The sequence below is a fragment of the Eleginops maclovinus genome, chromosome 4, assembly GCF_036324505.1.
Source record: "Eleginops maclovinus isolate JMC-PN-2008 ecotype Puerto Natales chromosome 4, JC_Emac_rtc_rv5, whole genome shotgun sequence".
Classification (NCBI taxonomy): Eukaryota; Metazoa; Chordata; class Actinopteri; order Perciformes; family Eleginopidae; genus Eleginops; species Eleginops maclovinus.
This window is the reverse complement of record NC_086352.1, coordinates 29,393,014-29,410,678: the sequence shown is the minus strand read 5'-3', so window position 1 is coordinate 29,410,678 and position 17,665 is coordinate 29,393,014. Positions and strand designations below refer to the sequence as shown.

At 37.7% G+C, this 17,665-nt stretch overlaps 1 protein-coding gene across 1 annotated transcript in view; it reads right to left on the bottom strand.

Annotated features, from left to right (window-relative positions):
- Positions 1-17,665, bottom strand: part of LOC134862590 (solute carrier organic anion transporter family member 3A1-like) — a 33,763-nt gene that overhangs the window by 5,732 nt on the left and 10,366 nt on the right. The window contains exons 3-9 of the mRNA XM_063880591.1: positions 4,929-5,027; positions 4,269-4,538; positions 3,528-3,692; positions 3,184-3,382; positions 1,940-2,075; positions 1,623-1,795; positions 739-803 (exon numbers count right to left, since the gene is read on the bottom strand). Coding sequence (XP_063736661.1) covers positions 739-803; positions 1,623-1,795; positions 1,940-2,075; positions 3,184-3,382; positions 3,528-3,692; positions 4,269-4,538; positions 4,929-5,027 — 1,107 coding nt within the window. The remainder of the gene's footprint in view (positions 1-738; positions 804-1,622; positions 1,796-1,939; positions 2,076-3,183; positions 3,383-3,527; positions 3,693-4,268; positions 4,539-4,928; positions 5,028-17,665) is intronic.

Sequence of the window (17,665 nt, the reverse complement as noted above, 5' to 3'; positions counted from 1 at the left end):
GTTTTTTTTCACACTTTCGCAGCATTTTGACTTTGCATAGAGATGGTAACTGAACTGCATTCGTTACAACGCTTCTTTAGTTATAGCAAACACATATGGCGCTTTAAAACACAAGCCAATTATGAAATAGTTTGCTTTTCCTGGATTGAGCATTTGATATTTTAACAGTGTTTCCATAACAGCTGCTTTAAATGCACCTCGAAATGTGTTCCAGCATGTTTGACCTTGAAAGAAGTATGCACTCTCTGAGAGCCCTTCTGGAGAGCTTATGCCCAATATTCAGCCATCAAGAACAAAACGGCACAAAGCAACCGGAGGAATGCAAATATTTCTGCCAGTCAAGTGCATAACATTACTTTAAGGTTTCAACGCTTCAAGGTAAGTGTTGAAGCAGTTTTAGCGTGGAATTATATTGTATTGCATAGTAGAAACTGAGAACACATCGGTCTATTAGCTTTCATTCAAGACGTCATATTAAAGTTAACAAGATATTTTTCTGGATACAAAAAAATGTAATTTTCGAATCTGTATTTTCTTATTGAATTCTGACTATTGTATTTGACAACGCTCTGGAGTTATGGGAAATGTGTAAATCACACAAGCCAGAAACCATTCTATTCAGCCACAACTGGAATCTAATTCTACATATAGTATCATACTAAGAATATATATTAGCCTTTTCTTATCTGCAACTGATATCTCTAACTCAACAGAATGTAAATATAATAAAGGCATTACCTATCAGTCTCAGCAGTAGGAACAGAACTCCAAGGGCATAAGACTTCAGCTCTGGACTTACAGTTCTGAAAACAAAGACAGATGGGAAAGAAATTAGCAAAAATGATTTGTACTGCTGAAATAACTGAAAAACTAGCCAGTTTATTCTTGTCTATAAGAAATAAGCAGTTTAATCAGGTAAAATAGCAATGCTAATAAGAAATAAACAGTTTTACAAGTAAAAGTACAGATTAGCCCATTTTATAATCACCATCATAATGCTGGCTCATCAAAAAAATGTGGCTAATTTAATTTGATTTATAAGCGGCTTCCAATATCAAAACCTATTATAATATAAGTATTGTTTTATTAGTTAATTATATCTATATCCATATAGCTTTCATCAAGAGCCATCTTAATCTAGATGAAAATAATACCTAAAGTTATACAAATGTTTTAATAGAGTTAAAAGTAATAATTCTAAGAATTAGACAAGAGCATAACATGTAAATACTTAAGTAAGTTACTCAAAACTCTACTCAAATACAGTACTACAGGTAAATATAATTATTTATTTCCACTACTTTCTGCGGTGGGAGAAGTTCTAGGATTATTCAAATTAAAAATAGAAATACTAGGATCTTAAAATAATGTCCAAATGAAAAGAGTAAAAAGTACAATTTTTGCATAAAAAATGTTGTAGTGTAGAAGTATAAAGAAGCCTAAGATAATAAATAAAGTAAAAGTATGTCAAATAGTACTTAATACAATACTTGAGCAACTGTACTTTGTTATTTTCTACCACTGTCTGTGCCAAAGTGACTCCCTTCGTGTCCCTTTGAGCAGCCACACATGTCAACAGCTCCCTCTTGGGGTGGTTTATGAATAGCAACAGGACTCCTCACCTGATGAGGATGATGACAGAGGGGGTCTGGGCCATGGCGCCGATCATGCTGCACACACAGATCACACACAGGAAGGTGAGGAAGGCCTGCTGACAGCCTGGACTGGGACACTTCCCCGGCAGAGCCACCGCCTCTTCACTCAAGCTGGATATACATGTGCAGCTGGTCAGGTTCTGACACAAAGATGAGGAAAGAGATCAAAATACTGTTATAGAGAATCACTGCACTGGTCGAATGCTTCCTGTCTCTGTCGTAATGTAAATATCTCCGGTGTTTAAGGGGGTGGTGACACAGCTCATTCCAGTCCCTTCACTCACTGGTTTGGTGCAGCCGGCGAAGCAGGCTGAGAGGTAGGTGACTCCGTTGGAGCCACAGACGGGGCTCACTGACGCTGTGTAGCAGTTACAGTTGTTGATGCACGCTGACTCAGGTCGCTGCCAGGACCGCAATGTCCTGAAGAAGAGGTTAAGGTCAAAAGGTCAGGTTAGAGAGCAAAAATATGTATTTGTTACATTTTATTGTTACAATTTAAAGGTATTCTGTACATTTATAAGGTGTATTCGATAGAGCTACTGTTTATATTATTTGTCTACTGCTGATATTATGCATATATTTACTGTTTGTTTATGTTTAGTCTATATTTTACTTTATATATATTTTCTGGCACTGCCGCATATTCTAATCTAATTTTATATATCCATCATGATGTTTATATCAAATTGAAACAACCACAGGACTTTCGTGAAAATCTACACTTGACTTTGCAAATGATAAACTAACTATATTTAACATTGCACTTTTCCACTTTTAGCCACCACTTTAGGCCGATTGTAATTTGCTTTGCTTGGTGTGGATTGAGCATTTTGATATGCTGACGTATCACTTAAAGCTGCTAAAAAAATCAAGAAACACACGTCAAATTCCTTTATCACAATAAGGGACCTTTAGCTTCTCGAAATGTATGGCCTTGGCTGAAATCTTCACTTAAATATTTAAAGGCTATGTTCCGAATATTCAACCATTAAATCCTAACATCATAAAGTAACCAGGGATGTAAAAGCAAATACTTATGTCAGTGAAGTGCGTATGAACTTCAAGGTTTCAGCGCTTCAAGTGCAGTGCTTATTGAAGCAAGAATGTAAGTTGTTTGGTCCTTTATACAAGACTTGAATTCTGAATAATGCCCAAAAGGTATTCATTTACACATGAACAGATACAACACATAGCTACATAGTTAAATCCCCACTTTGTTTTAAGCACATTTTTTGTATCAATCATGTTTGAAGTGCATTTTTGCAATTTTCCTAAATTGTTATTTCTCAATATCAGGTACAAAAAAATTTATTGAGATAATTTTTCCTTATTCATTGAAATAAAAATAAATGTCTTTTGAACTAGTGGGTTAAAAAAGTTCTGCCGGAATCATTTTCTAGTTTGTTTTTTTTCTCTAAGGAGAGTTTTAATTGGTCCATGCACAAGGTGTGCTGTCTTCTTCCTCTCAGAGGTTCCCTAGAAACAATATCTTTCTATAAAAAAATCTCAGTAGGTTTCCACTGCTTACTCGTTGCCATAGGCTACAGTAACCCCAGCGACAGGTCCGGTGTCACAGCCCAGGAAGAGGAAAGAGACGTAGCAGGCGGTGGACACCAGGTTGACCATCATGGCCATGCGGACAGCGCCCAGGGCCGACAGGTTCAGCTTCTTCACCAGCAGCCCCCCGAGGAAGATACCAAGACAGGCACAGGGGATGGCTGTCATACCTGGGGAGGGAGGGACATGGATTAGTTTCCCATTTTACTAGCATTTTCCTGAGAGAAAGTTTCTGTTTTCACAAATGTTATTTATTTAATTTGACTTTTAAAACATTTCTCCATCATCTTCGATCTCAGATTATGACCTGCCTACCTAGCAGCTGATTGGCCGAGGAGGTGGTCAGGTTGAACTGCTGCTCCAGGTATTTTCCCAGGAAGGCAGCAAAGCCCGCAACCACAGCGATCTCCATGCAGGCTGCCAGCGTGATGCAGCTGAACACCGGGTTGGAGAGAAGGTGTCGCGTCACCCGTGGTATTACTGGGTGAATTATGAAGAGAAAAAGGAGAAAAGGGAATTATCATATCTGAGATTTTTCATTAACCTAATCTTTTTTTAAAGATTTAAAGGTTATTGGATTTTCTATGAGTTGCTGGTCAGTCATAGGAGTAGCTTGAGTAAAAAGGAAGACATTTTTAATATCTTGTTTTATTTAATTTTATGATTTTATGCACATTCTTTTTTATAAGTATTTTTTTCATTTATATTTCATTTTAAAATGGAACAACTGCCACGAAACCCAATCAGTTCTGATCCGGATTTTTGCTATTTACACAATAGTTACACAAATTTGTTGGCAATGAAAAGTCCCCGGCTTCTGCAACCATGCAACATACAGTACGCACAATATACCTGTGACATAAAAAGAAAAATAGTGGAGTGACACAATATTGCAAGTAAATTCAGGAATTGGTACTATTTAAAATATAACAAGATGAAACTGAATGTTAAATTCAAATTAAATACAGTACTGGGGAATTATATACTGCTCATTATATAAATATACGGTAAACAGATGAGTTAATGTTATGTCTTCCTCAGTCTCTCCCCACTCACCTCTCAGATGCTCACACACTGTGAGGCCGCTGTTCATGTCGAAGCCGTGAATGGCCCCATTGGGTTTGGAACCCTGGTACTCCATGCTCAGGGAGGGAGGCAGCATGGCCTGCTCACTCTCCCCCCCGCTGTCCATGTCCGGCTCGCCCAGCGCCTGGGGGAAGCCGAACATGAAGAGGGCCGACAGGAAGAGTAAGGCACCGCAGAGGAGGAAGCCGCCCCACCACGCCCCGATCCAGCGAGGGTCATCCGGGGTGATGTCCAGCTTACCTGCACGAGAGGGAGGGACATTTGCACAATGGATGGATGTTATGTCATCGGCAGTGGTGTCCATTGATTAAAAAAGGCGATAAGCACAATGATATTAAACATTTTGTTGTTGCTGTTTCTATACTATCTGTTCCTACAGTGTCAACAGCTGTTTTGTAATGGATAGTTCAGTCTGTAGGGACTTGGCTTCGTAAGCGAAAATCATGTTGCGCCATCATGTTGACATCAACATTGACAGCCCTAGTCATAAGATGCCATTTTAATTTATAAATGTATGTAAATAAATTGCAGTTCAATCATTTGGTTTACTTAATTTCCTACTTAAGATCTTGAGAAACTTAAGTATTGCAAGGAACATTAACAAATTAAAAGATTTATTTGAAGACTTACTGGTGTCGATGAAGACAGCATCAACGTAGACTTTGGTACAGACAGAACCTAAGATGAAGCCACAGGCTGGGCCGAACACTAATGTGGAAAATAAAATACCTGCAAGACAGAGCAGTTATTGAGGATGAGGGATAACATGAAATATGCAGTTGAAATACATTTGAACAGATGTACAGTATATTGAAGTATTTTAAGATAGCTTTTAGCTTAGTTAAGTTGTACAGTTGAAAGAATACTTCTAATATGAGCGATGGTCCACTGTTATGACACAGTTTAATTTATTGAAGTCACTATTTTTGAAATAGTGACTGACCACTGTTATATGCTCGTTATATGTAAACAATATAAAATAAGAGTCACAATTTAGGATATATGAATATTATATATTTCTAAAAAGTCCCAAACAAAAAATAACTTGTAGTTTTTCACACCTCATATATATTTGTTATTATGATTGTGTTGTAAATCTAGTAAGTAAAATACACTTTTAAATATTTGGGGGGAAATTCTCTCTTTATTCTGATTTGCAGGTCCATACAATCATCGATACAACATCAGTATTCTCTTCCTCGTCATTTACAAAAATAATAGTAGACAACAATAAATCCCAGATTTGGTGGACAATACAGAGGCGTGGAAGGAATCACTGACCTTCAAACAAGCTATAAAATAAATTAAGAACCTGTTAACCGGTTAAAAGTGCACTGAATTTCTAAATGTAAGGTCATGCAAATTTCCAAAAAATACTTTGGTTGGTTCCTGATATCCAGCTTTATATATATACATATATATAGCTCTTTTTTCAAGAATTAAAATTAGATTTCTGATTATTTATATGTATTTCCTGAATTCCACACAGCAGATTACAGTATGTGAAGATCAGAGGAGGGAAGTAACTAAGTACATTTACTCAAGTACTGTACTTAAGTACAATGTTGAGGTACTTTTTAAAAATATTATTTTATCTTACTTTGTACTTCTACTCCACTAAAATTCTGAGTTAAATCTTGTACTTTTACTCTATTACATTTATTCAATACCTAGTTACTCTGCAGATCTGGATTAATGATGGTAAATATAATCAGCCCTTAAATCAGACTTTAGTTCACCTGCAGTAAATTCCGCAGCTACCCTGCAGTATACAAAGCCATTAAAACTAGCTGCACCTTTACCAGCTCTGAGAACACTTTAATGATCAATAATTATCAAACATATCAGAGATATTATTCTGAAATGGACCAATCAAACAATGACTACTTTTACTTTAAATATATTTTGATACTAATACTTTTACTTGAGTAACATTTTGAATGCAGGACTTGTATTACTAACAAAGTATTTCTACTCTCTGGTACTTCTCCCATAGCTGGTATGGAGGTAAAAGAGCGGTGCAATATAAATGCATGTATCCAGAATAAAGCCAAATAATTGAAACATCAGGTACATTTCCCCTCATGTTTCAGCAGAGGGCAGCATTGTATTAGACCTGAAAATGGTCTCATACGTGTTATTAAATATGTGGTAACGTAGAGCTTCCCATCAAACGGAGACTGAAGTTCTATTCAAGAAAAAGTTTGAGTTCATGCCAAGGGACTTTACATTTCATGCGATGTCTCCCAGGAGAGAGTTATTCACGGTCACTGTAATATGCGGCTCACAGGTTGCGCAGTGTAATTGATCTAAAACTAGATTATCCAGCAGCGGGATCATAAATCAGCAACAGGAAATGGGTTCTTAGTGTAAGAGCAGTGGGGAACCAGAGGCTAAGAGCTTTCCAGTAAGCAGCAGCAGACTATGCAGAAAGGTGTGTGTGCGTGTTGCTGAAACTCAGTTATCCATGCTGGTGGTAAGTGGAACAATAGAAGCCTGACTGCTAATAAAGAGCCCGGAGCAGAGGAGGCTGCCCCCTGCCCCTGTCCCTCTCGTTCCATCAGCAGGACACTCAGTTTTGTCTGAGGGATGAAATGATTGGAGCTGGGTTTATCACTGGGGATAAATCTGAGAGCGGAACGGCAGCTTTATTTTTGGGCGTTCTTATCAATGCATTTCCAAAGATAAAATCTCCATAGTATAAGCCAGAGAGAGAAAATGGTTCCAACCAGCTTTGTTGATTATTCGATGCCAATTGAAATCTACGGAAGCCCTGGGAGGCAAAATGACGAAAAAATATGGTGATGTATTTTCTGTCTGATGTTCTTTTTTTTTTCTCTTCTCTGTTTATGCTTTTAAGTGTTTATTACTGGTGAAGTTTAAAAATTAAAAATAAAGGAAATGTAATGTAAGTCTTTCATATGCTTAAAGGTGGATTTGACAGAAATGTCACAACATTATCAATTACTAAAGTTATTGATATAGTGTGACTATGGCTGCGAGGGAGTGCGGTCGTCTTTCAAGCAGAAGGTTGTTGGTTCGGTCCCAGCCCGTACAATCAACATGTCAATGTATCCTTGGGCAAGAGTTGGCCAACGCTCTGTGAGTGTGTGAATGTTAGATTCCCTAGAGCAATTGGCACTGCTCTGTATGAATAATGGGTGAATGTCTCAAAGCGATTTGATATTTGACAGGCCGTTTAACATGAGTGTATCAGTCACACGATAAGCCTGTGAAACCTGTTACTATCAGGTCCTTATAATTGCAAAACAGTTTTGTTCCTTAACACAACAACTACGATTTGTTTTGCTTTGGCCCTGATACCATTATAAAGCCTCCTTTGTAAAATCTTATTTTATTTTAGGGATCTATCATTTTGCTTTGCTCATTTGTATTTATAAACAAAAAATGTTTACACATTTTAAATGTATATGAAATATTATTTAAGTTCTTTGCTCTGCTACCACAATTGCACGCTGTTTAAGGGGTCTGTTTAAAACCCAAACAAACCATGATATTATAAAAACGACTGTTATAGTACAAAACCAGAAATCACGTTGTTCAGTTACCTGGCGAAGTTTCTTTATAAGACACAAGTGCTGCAGTACCTTGGTGCTTTGAGCTAAATGCTCATTTGCTTGCAATAATAATGCTAAATTGCTAACATTTATCAGGTTAATTAATGAATTCAGCATTTTAGCTTGCTATAACTAAACAAATTAGCATTAGACAGCCCAATTGGAATCTCAGTGTCATTGGTTTTGCAGATATTTGATCATTAAGCAAAGTATATAGGACAAATAAAGACAACAGAATGGGGCTATATACTGTATGATTTTTTACAATGTATCCCTTTGAGACCACACATATCTGAATATAATTCATCCTAGAATAAAAACTGAAAGAAATATATAAATTAAATAAAACATATATTATTGTAAACACAACCTAGCTTAACTGTGACCCAAACTTGAGGATAGAGCCTGGAGTGGCCTCTGGAGTGAAACAGCTGATGACGGAGAATTAGCGGTAAGCTTTGTTTTGCCGTGAGAAAAGACAGAGTGCTCATGATGGTGTAGCAACAGCTGCTGGACACCATCAGGAGAAGCATTCAGGACGGATGCCAGTCTGTGGTCTGGAAATATAAGGCCGTTTCCTCAGAGACACCACTGAGTGCTCATGGCAGTAGAAGAATGTGGTACAATAGTCATGCAGTAAAACTTTATTAGTATCTTATTGTTCTCTTCCGATACTGCATTTTTAAGGCTGTGAAAGTCATGGTGTTAATTCTTGGCACATCACCTGCTCAATATCTTGCACATTCCTTCACAAAAGTGTAGTGTTCCCTTTTACAAAAACAGATAAATGTCAAATTATTTATATTTTCTGTAATATTTCCTTTTTATATTTTGTCACCAAAATGCCAAGATATATTTATTGTATGTGAAATCCTGCTTTGCTTTAAAACAGTCTAACAAATGAAAGTAATGGAATTCTGTTTAAATGATGTAAAATACAAAATAATTGTGTTGTTATTTTTCTTTATAATGCATTTCAAATGGACTGGTTTAACAGAATTTTAGAAATGTTTAATGGATTATGACATTCAGTTACTATTTTTGAAATGTAAAACCAATAAGGGAACACACTGCCCAGCCAGAAAAAGGGTCACAAGCCTGTTGGGGGGCAGTGCTATGATCTGGGGTTGCTGCAGTTGGTCTGGTCTAGGTTCAGCAACGTTATGTGCCCAAAGAATGAGGTCAGCTGACTACCTGAATATACTGAATGACCAGGTTATTCCATCAATGGATGTTTTCTTCCCTGATGGCACGGGCATGTTCCAAGATGACAATGCCAGGATCCATCGGGCTCAAATTGTGAAAGAGTGGTTCAGGGAGCATGAGACATCATTTTGACACATGGATTGGCCACCACAGAGTCCAGACCTGAACCCGATAGAGAATCTTTGGGATGTGCTGGAGAAGACTTTGGGCAGTGGTCCGAATCTCCCGTCATCAGTACAAGATCTTGGCAAAAAATTAATGTAAGACAGAAATAAATGTTGTGACATTGCAGAAGCTTGTGGAAATGATGCCACAGCGACTGCGTGCCGTAATCAAAGCTAAAGGCGGTCCAACCAATATTAGTGTGTGACCTTTTTTTTGGCCAGGCAGTGTAATTTGACACTGCAGTGGTAAGATTGGGTAGTGCCATATCTTTACTTGATTAGTCTGCTAAAATAATAGAACATTTTAGCACCCCTCTAAAATGTTATCACTAGCTGTCAAGGTATGACAGACATTTGTGCTGATGAAATAAAGCTTATTACACATTAAGAAAAAGAGTGCAAACAACGGCAACAACTTAGGAGTTATGATGTGCGCACATTGGTAAATACATTTCTCATGAAAAAATCAATGCCTTTGAGGTTAGTTTTCAAAAGATTGGTTTAACCTTTGTTTGTTCATCAGAGGCAGAATGTAAATCCTTTTGGATTCATTGACTTTGCTATAATTGCAGTTCTGCATCAGTGTGTAGCTGTGGTAGATGAGAGCTGTATACGGAGGAGAAGAGAATGATAAAAAATGTATGTAGGACCAACCTTTCTAAAACAAGATGGACTACTGGATGCATTCTGAGAAAGAAAACACTGTTAAAGGGGCACTAATATGTTTTGGGGGGTTTTCCCTCTTCTCTATTATGTTATTTAGGTTTTTGTGCATGTAAATGGTCTGCAAAGGCTCTGTCTCAAACCTCCATCGGACGCCTTTATTTACTTCAATAACATCACAATATAAACACACGACTTCTATTGGCTAGCACTCCAACACATTGAACGTGATAGGCAAAGGGCGGGACCACTCTAAGCGGTTGACCAATCACAACAGAGCCGACAAGCTAACCAATCAGAGCAGACCGGGCTCTGGTGCCGCAGCACAGGCAGTAGGAGAAAAATAAAGAGCTTTTTGAACATTAAAGCAGGTAAACATGTCACAATAAAGGAAGAAAATACAAATATAAATTTGAAAATTAGCTAAATATGTCCTATTTAAACTGAAACACTTATTTCATAACAGTCTCATCAGGTGTTGGTGAATATCTGCTATATTAAGATTGACTTTATGTATTTTTTAAAGCAAAGCCCTCTGCAGAGAGGGTCACAGCGCACAGCATTAAAGTCTGTTATGCAGTGATGAGGACCTTTATGAAGAATGACCTTTCTTTATATATCCTCATGTGTCTCCAACGCTGTTAGAAAAATAAGCAAACATCCAATTTGGTAACTATCTGCAAAACTAAGCCTTCCCATTTTGTAGGACTATCTGTTCCCTTCTAACGTATGAACCCACGAGTACACAAGGTCATTTAACATACATAAATACACAGTGTCCTAACTCATTAGAAAAAAAGCTGTGTCCATATACTATAAAGTTATAGCAGAGAAGTAAGACCAAAATATTAGTCTTTCTAAAAATCCTCTATCATATCCTCATTATTTTGGGACTACATATGTAACTAGTGATTGTAAGTAGCCAATAGAACAAAAGGAAAGTCTATTTAAAAAGGTAATTTCAAAAGGTTTAAAAGGGCAGAGGAGTGTTGGTTGACATGGGGGAATTAAATTTGACACCCATCGCAGACACACGCTGTGGGCTGTTTCAGCCCTGCAGGCTCTTCCCTGGAGACACCGTGCACTATGAAATATTCCCAGACCGAACACTAATGGATTTCCGATGTTGCTATGCAAAAAAATCAGCTGTATCCTCCTATGACTCTATTTTCTACCTGCTGTGTCTGGAGGCTGTTGCAACGAGCACAGGTACAGAATAAAGGTCAAGTATGGTAATTCAAAAAAACTAAAGCAAGATTAGTTTAATGTTCTTCCTCTGTGCCACTGTAACTCTGCGTCACATGATGACTGGAAATAACTGGAAGTGAAAATGAAAAATGACAATTCATAGAATCATTTATTAAGCTACAGACACGGGGAAGGTGTAAGAGCTTTAGACGTATATCCATGTTAAACTGTGGCAGCCCGTCTGAAAGTCATTTGGAGATGGCAGGTAGAGACACTCCACTTAAGCTGAGAGCTTGCACAGGATTTGACAGCTCCTCCTACGCTGAGATTGTATAGCTAAGTGATTATAATAATGTATATATATATTTCTCTTCGTATTCACTATAACATCTTGTCTTTTTCTCACTATAAAAAATGGTTTTCATAGTACACAGATGGTTTGATTTTTCAATGTAAGGAATGTAAAACCATTTAGGAATATCAAAATAAACTAATTTAAGTGGAGATGAATAAAGTACATGTAATCAAATACTATGGAGTACTATATGTGAGCATGTTAATTTTATTTTATTTTCAAAAGAACAAGCGCTCCCGAAAGTAGAGTCACATTAAGAACTATGTGAGGTCCATATTAAACACAGGCAGTGGTGGAAGAAGAACTAAAATATTTTTATAAAAAAAGGTTTTTAGTGTTAATATAATTCTTCCAATTTTTACTTTTTACGTAATTGGTTCAGAAATGTAACATTTATTAGTTGGTTTCTTTTCCTTAAATCCATTGAGACGATTTAAATTTACATAGACTTTTAGTTCGCATTGTAGCTGTTGAACCCATTTATCAAAACATGGAATTCAAGTTGAAATTGACTTCAAAGTGCGATCTGACTGAAAACACACGATTGTTAAAATGCTCCCTTTGATAAGCGGAATCACCCGTAAGCCTTAACCTTTATAAATAAGGGGGGGGGGGGGGGGGGATTTATGAAAGGCATCAGCTGCAGTGAAGACTCAAGATTTACTAAATATTTTGTTAAGATAAAAAATGAAGCATCATCTCCAGTTTGCAAAGAAAAGTAAAACTGTGAAACCTTTTCTGTCAAGATAAACGTTCTTTAACAATATCACAACAAAAATATAGCTTGGTCCTGAACTGGAAGAGGGCGCGTTTTACAGTTTGATATAAAATAATCATCTGTAGCGCTGACTTGCCCTGATATACAGTTAAACATATTTAAACATTATTAAACATGTAGATAATTGTTTTAGTCTCATTGTATTATTATCGAGGTTTGAGAAATCTTGACAGTGAGCTTTTGAATTCATGGTATTGTCCAATATACGCTCCAGAAAATGACTTTGTTTACGTGTACTTATATACATATATTGTACCATTGCTTATAATGAAAAAATCCAGCGTAAGACGTTCAGTGCATCTGTAGTCGACTTTTCTTGGTTTACTCTTTGAGAAAAAAACACTGCTGCTGCATGAGGCTAATTTACAGTATCTTAGCCAAACATGATGATAAAGGCCATGAGTTTTGTATCCAGCTGCAATGAATGCAGCAGAGGCAAGGTCATCCTGTATGAGACAGGGCTCCTCCACCTGCTCACACTGCCAGCGCATGAATAATTTCTCACTCAGACTCACATTATGGCACGGTTCAATCACTGGCAGTTTGTATCTTGGCAAAGGTGCTCTTAAAAGGTGCACACATAAAACAACCTGGGCCGGTCGGAACAGACAGTGTGTGCTGATTCAGCGTCCGTTTCCTTCCTGTGCTGTCCTACAGAGGAAGAGTAATAACTCCACTGGAGTAAAAACATTTTTGCTGCAGTGGACTCTCAGCCTCGCAGCGCTTCATTACACGCATTACAGCGATGAATAGGGGCTAAGATATGAGGAAGGGAGAGAGGAGCTGACCCAGCGGCTGCAGAGCTGGACCCCTCTGGCACCGGACTCACTGTTTACTATGCGCTATAGGCTGTTGTACTTTACACTCCTGCACTGTCAGTTGCTGCCATTTTCTGCAGACATGAAAGATCCCTGTTGTTGTGCAGCATAGTCTGAGGTACTTCCTTTAAACCAGTGTTAGAAAAAGTAATATGATCGTAAACTGGAAGTCTCTGAAACGCTGTACTTAGGTTGTGCTGCCCATTGAGCAAAATGCTAACGTCAGCATGCTCACAATGACAATGCTAACATAATTAAGTTTAGCAGGATCACTGCCTAAGTGTGTTAGTTTGCTGTATTTGATTTTAAGTGCTTCTCCCGGGGTAATTTTAATATGTTATAATATACTTCTGCACCTCTTGCAGAACCTGCTTTAGTTGATCTATTTTCTCTGTCTTATATGATTTGTCTTTTGCTCCTTTTCATTTGTTTTATAATAAAGCTTATGAAAAGCACTTTGAATTGCCCTTGTGTCTGAAATGTGCTATAAATAAAATGACTTTAACTTGCCTAACATTTATAATTAGCACAAGACACAAAGTACAGCTGGGAATGTCATTAGTTGTGTAGGTATTGTTATCAAAGCTAGGGTTGGTAAATTTAGGAAGCTAGCAAAAGTATGTTACTTAGAAAGAATCCATCCCTGCAGAGCATGATGCTAACAATAAACGTGTCCCAAGATTTGTTGTGAAGCTTCATTTTGACTTCAAAGGGCAATTTTGAATGAGAAATGTTGCTTTTCTGATAAGGCAGACAAATGTGACACCGAGAACGAGTGGAGGCATTTGAGTAGCCTAATGAGTCCATACACAGTAGTGTTACTGTGGAGCTCACATAGATGGACTGCATGCCGTATAGCAAGAGATTTACATCTTCCATTAGCGAGGAACAAACATTTACACAGCAGCACATACTGAACCTCATTAGGATGTAAAGCAGAAACTATTTGGGGCTACATTATTGTAAAAAAAATAAAAAAGGCACAGGGCATGAACACTGTAATTGAATAGCTGCTTTTCCGTTGGAGGCTCTGTGAGCGATACAATAGATAGGAGGATTAGTTGCCTTCGTCTGGGGTATCAGTCAAGCAGTAGACAGCAATCAATAATCCAATTACAATCCGGGTCGGACATTATCCTGTAGTCAACAGAGCTCAGGAGAAGCTTAGTCTTTCTGTGGGAAGCCATTGCTGGTCCTATAAACCACAGGTCAAGACTTTAAATATTAAATACATGGTCATACTGTAGTTTTAATGTGGTGGATACGAAATGTATGGACAACAACACGAAAGAGCGGCTTGGATCTTATTGGTCGATCAGACAGTCTAACATTATGGTTCCTACTGAAAAATCCCAACATTTGGATGGACCAAGAAATTTGGTTTTCAAGTTCCACACAGTTTAAAGTTGAATGTGGTTTTGTGATTGTCTTAATTTTTTTAATATTATTAAGTCACAATTTGTCCAAACCTGCATCCTCCTGATTTCTTTAGCAAATAGTTTTTTGTTTCTCTAAGTATTATTAGGTTATTTTGTACAGTATATACACTGCATGTGTACACAATTATTAAAACACAGATATGTTCTACAGATAAAGTATAAAACAATAACAAGATTTTAACAAATAAAAGATCGGGTAGGGGGCTTAAAAAAAGTTATGTATAACACATTTTGATATAAAACTATATAAACTGGATCCTAAAATGTGACACAATTATCAGTGTTCCTTCTTGAACACTGTGTGTTACATTATGTTTCATATGTTAGCATCTTCAATGATATTCTAATTTTAATATTCTCATTTCCAAATCTATCCACCATAGACCTTATAATTCTGTGAAACAACTTTGATCTCAAATAAAGATATATTTGGGAACTGTCATAACAGATATTGACATAATATATATATTTTAGAAAATGCTAGCATGTTATCATGCTAAACTAAGGGAGTAAATGCTGTAAACATTATAGCTGCTTAACATCAACAAGGTAACAGTGTCTTTGTGCTCTTGTTAGCATGCTGATGTTAGCATTTAGATCAAAGCACTGCTGCTGTGCCCCTAAGAGGCATGGCTGTAGACTCTGGACACACAGATCCCACTCTTTATTGCTTGTGCTGCAGTGTATCACTGCTGCACAAGCAATATCTTAGTCTCTAGTTTGTTTCCCTCTCGTCTGCCAGGAGGCCCAATAATCTGATGGCTAGCTAACTGAAAAAGTGATTGTCTTAGTTTGTTTTTGTTCAAACCAATTAGGCCTAACATAGAGGAAAACACATAGAGAGAAGTAACACACTATGTGAAAGCCTTCTTAACATTTGAGAACCATCTACAAGACATACAAGTGCATGCTGGGGAATGTGCCGTGACAATTGGTAAGTGTTTCCTGGTTGCTTTTCAGTATTCAAGTATTTTCAATCTCTCATTCAGGCGTATTGATTCTGTGGGGTGAAGATGTAGCCACAGCAGAGCAACCTCTCCTGGTTTGTTAGTGAGCCCCGTTGAGGGCTGCTGCTTTAATATTTAATCATTTGGTTAGATGTTTGCTAAACAACTCCTAAATGCTTCTCTGTCACGCTGCATTATTCAGGGCTTTTGTACAATGTTATTGTCTTCACACGTCAAGCTTGTCAAACGACACCACCACGTTTAGATGGGAGTAATGGAAGCAGCAGAAATACTAAGGGTCACCTATCACACATGGGGTGTAGAAAGACCGGGATCCATTTAATTACGGAGCCACAGCAGACAACGTAGCCATCACATTGTAGGAGGTTACCATGGCCATCGATGCCATATGCCTGGATTGTCCCGATAAAAACTGAGAGGAGGTGTTGCAGAGAAACGAATCATCTGAAGGTGTCAAATGAAGACGCTTAGGGGATGTTACAAAAGAGACAATTCCTCATGGACTGGCAAAGGTCGCCACAGAGATATAGAACAGAGGCCATGATACTAAATCAAAATCAAGTCAAAAACACGTTGTTTGCACATTTCCAAACTAATCTAAACGGCCAAGTGGTTTTTTTTTAGGAGCAAGCAAAGGGAAATCTTTGGTTGACTGACTGGACTGTCAGATCCCTTCCATCACATACATAACATAAACAGACACAATCAGATCCATACTTACAAGCACTCCTGACTCCAAAACTGAAATCAAAGTCAACATTCTTTGTTGCTATCAATATCATGCAAGAGTACATTGGTCGATCACCATACGAAGGATTACCAAGATAAGAGGCAATGATTGTCATTTTGTGTTCCATTGACTTTTACCTCTAAACACGACCAGCATGTTAAAAGTGTTGGCTTGACCGAAATGTCACACATTTTGTTCAGGCTTTCTGTTCTGCTGAAGTTTAGGGTTCAGTATTTATTTAGTGCAGGCCTGACGTAGTTGGCTTTAAACTCTTAGATTGGTTTAATTTAAATTACATTTCAAAAAATCAGAAAAGATGAATCACAAAAAACACAGATAGTAAGAATAAAGTCCAATTCCAATTTTATGGGAAGACAAGCCAAGTTATATTTATTCACGAAGAGTCAAATCATGATCTCACGACACGTCATATAGAGCAGGTCAAGACAAAATGATAATTATGAAGAACCCATTAGACTTTGGAGCAGATCCTAATCACAGGGTGGATCCCCACATTATTTTTCAATTATGAATTGGTATTGGCGGATGTTTCCCCTCTCTAAGTGATAAATAAATAGGTCATTTTAGAGTTATGTTAAATGTGTTTTTCTGCTAATGGAATATTATCACATTATAACAGGGAAACGTATGGATTAGTAGCAATAAAGTGGAGTGAATTCCTTTTTCAATTTTCTAATGAAGAAAAACATGACTAACAGGAGGCATCTGGTAAGAGTTGGGCTCTAGCCAGGCTGGGGGGTAGGGTGGGATGTTGTGTGCTGTGATAGCCTTGTTTGCCCTCCTTCCTCTCCTCCATCCTCGGTCCATCCCTCTCCTTCCCTTCCCCCCTCCCTCATCTGTGCTGACAGATAATGTACAGATCAAAGCATGCACAGAACAAACCGCAGGCCTTCTCACCCTGCAATAGGTCTGCACTCAAACGGAAACAGAGATACCGCAACCTCGCCAAGGACGAGCAGAGAAGCCTGTGGAGGAGCAACTAGCCACATGGTAGCCAGCTACGTACTCTATTCTTATGTGCCTTTGTTCCTACAATAAGGAAACATTGATGAGCCAACAAAAAAAGAAAAAAGAAAGAAATGATCTGCTGAGAAGATGACAATTTGTTAATCCCTTTGTCTCCTTGATCGCTTAAAGAAACGCTGTTTTTAAGATTTAAACAATTTAGAAAGTATGGATACATTTATGTGAAAATTGGCCATGTTTACAGTTGTCCGTGCAGGTACTGTTTATGAACAAGTGTATTAACTAGTAAGGTTTCAGTCAAAAATACTATAGGAAGCATTTAGCATTGAACTGGATGAATGAGACTTGGACTTAGCGCTTGTTTAACCCATTTTATTTCAATACATCAAGAAATGAATTTGTTCATTTCGGAAGAATGCAAGAAAAACATGTTTTCTTCAAGAGTTCAAGATAACATTGGGGAAAAAACTGATATACAAATGATCCTTTTGGG